Source organism: Phoca vitulina, unplaced genomic scaffold, assembly GCF_004348235.1.
Source record: "Phoca vitulina isolate PV1807 unplaced genomic scaffold, GSC_HSeal_1.0 scaffold36, whole genome shotgun sequence".
NCBI classification, from domain to species: Eukaryota; Metazoa; Chordata; class Mammalia; order Carnivora; family Phocidae; genus Phoca; species Phoca vitulina.
In genome coordinates, this window is record NW_022589739.1 from 15,533,813 (window position 1) to 15,536,163 (window position 2,351).

Sequence of the window (2,351 nt, forward strand, 5' to 3'; positions counted from 1 at the left end):
GGGCCCAGGAGCCGCGGGTCCCCGCCGGGCAGCGGCCGAGGACGCGGGGGAGCAGCGGCCCGGCCCCGGCGCGCGTCCCGCGGGGAGCCCTGGAGCCCGCGCCCGCCCGCCCCGCCCGCGCCGCCCGGCGCTCGGGCTCCCGCGGGGGACGAGGGGCGGGCGGGGTGGAACGGCCGGCCCCGCCCCAGCCCGCGTCGGGCCGCCCGGTTGTGAGGTGATAAAGCGCCGCGCTCCGAGCGCCGAGCGCAGTGGCCGCCGCCGACGGCCCGCTTTCGGCTGCTGCTCGCGCCGCGACGGGCGGTGCGCCTGCAGCTCCCCGCGCCGTAGCCGCCCCAGCGTCGGCGCCGTTCCCCGCCTCCCCCGGCGCCCGAGCTCGGCGCGAAGCCCTGGCCCCGGCGGCCGGGGCATGGGCCAGGGGCGCGGGGCGAGCCGGCTTCCCGCGGGGCCGTGAGCTGCAGCGGCTTCAGCATGAAGACCCTCATAGCCGCCTACTCCGGGGTCCTGCGAGGTGAGCGGGGGCCCGGGCCGCCCCGCTGGGGGTGGGGGGCGGCGGTGGGCCGGGGGTCGGGGTGGGGGGTTCTGCAGGGCCTCCGCGGCTTTCATCCCGGGGCTGGGAAGCCGCAGGAGGGTTTTCGGGAAAGGACGTGACAGGGCTCTAAGGCAGGCAGCAGTGTGTTCTTACAACGAGGGTACGAGGGTACGTTGCTGGAGGACTGGCCAGCGTGCAGGGTGAGGTCCCAAGCCCTTTCTTTTCTTTTCCGAAAGCGTGCCCCACGCCGCGCATCTAGGTCTGGGAAGAGGGAAGGATCCTGGGGAGCTCGGCAGATGCAGCAGCGTCGTAGTCAAGGCTGAGTTCATGCTCCACTCGGGCACCTGATCCGTTTTTGTCACCTCTGTTACATCGCTTTCTTTCCCCCAGCTTGTTTTCCCCATCTGTGAGATGAGGTTGATATTTAACAAGCCCTCCCCAACCCAGAGCAGGGGGGGGGTGGGGGTGGCCCCTGGCAGTTCCCTCCCCTCTCTTCTCACCAGGTGGAGCCAAGCCCTGAGAGACTGATGGGGCAGAGTGGCAGGGTTTTGCAATCCCCTGAAACAGCCACCAGCCAGGGAACGTGCCTGGCTGGGACAGGTGTGCCCACACTGTACTCTGCCCTCCTCCCATCCTGGAGCCCAGGCTCGGGGGCCCACTCGGCAGCAGCTCAGCGCTATACCCTTAGAAGGTGGGGCGGAGGACCCCGGGTGCCCTCCATGTGGCCCAGGCCCCTCTTCCACCAGTGTGGAACTGAGGCCCTTGGTGAATATATAGATATTCACTTATAGTTGGAGAAATTGATGGGAAGAGGCATGACCTTCTTGAGGTTTCCTTGACAGATGCCTTGGCCAAGGGAGACCCTGGGAAGTCAATCACAGCTGTCCTAGGTCTGTGTGTGTCTTGAAGTTTCCCTCCCTCCTCCTAAGTCTTTATTCTGCTTGCTGAACCTCTCTTACTTACCATTTTTTCTTCAGTAACTGACGCCTACTCTACCCACCTTCATTATAAAAATAAAACATACTAATTATTGGAATTTTGAAAAATAGAGAAAAACAGGAAGAAAATAACAATTGCTGGGTCGTCAGCTATCCAAAAATAGCTTCCTAGTGCTGTGTTAGTATATGCCTTTCAATTTTATTTATTCGCAGTGTATAAAGTTGAGGGCATGCTACAGCTATAGTTCTGAATCCTGGCTTCTCTGAGGATTTCCTCTCTTGCTCAGAATCACTTACCATATTCTAGTGGCTGCCAAGTAACCACCGTGCAGCTGTGTCACAGTTTAACTGTGTCCTGGGCATTGGCATTGCCCTTGGAGTGCTGCTCATTGCCCTTGGAGAGATACCGAGCTGCTGTTGCCATTTTGGAGGCAAGCAGCCTGAGCTGCCCCATGTCTCTGGCCCAATAGCCTATGACAGCCTCCTCTCTCATTTAAGAGTGCTTTTCTGTTCATTGTACCTTTTGATGCCCATAACAAGGGAAGGAAGGGACTTACCCATGTTCGTGCTTTTAAATATGCTTTTGTCTTCAGGGAACGGGATAGGGATGCTCTCTGTGGTAGTCCTTCCTGGAGATGCCCTTCCCTCGCCTCTGATGTCCACAGGCTGTGAGCTCTATCTTCCAGGAGCTGTTGACTCTCATGTTTTCGACCTCTAGTTTGTATTTCAGGACTTTTAGTGAATGATTTTGACCAAGTCACTTAATATCCTATCAGGAGCATTTCCCCTGTTGTTTTCAGATCTGAAGAACTTTTTGTTCCCCCCCCCCCTTTTTTTTTTTAAGATTTTATTTATTTATTTGACAGAGAGAGACACAGCGAGAG

At 58.7% G+C, this 2,351-nt stretch overlaps 1 protein-coding gene across 1 annotated transcript in view; it reads left to right on the forward strand.

Annotated features, from left to right (window-relative positions):
- The first annotated feature begins 346 nt into the window (after window positions 1–346).
- DGAT2 (diacylglycerol O-acyltransferase 2) overlaps window positions 347–2,351 on the forward strand; it is a 32,973-nt gene continuing 30,968 nt past the window's right edge. Inside the window, exon 1 of the mRNA XM_032427268.1 lies at window positions 347–508. Within this exon, the coding sequence (XP_032283159.1) occupies window positions 469–508 (40 nt within the window). The 5' untranslated portion in view covers window positions 347–468. The remainder of the gene's footprint in view (window positions 509–2,351) is intronic.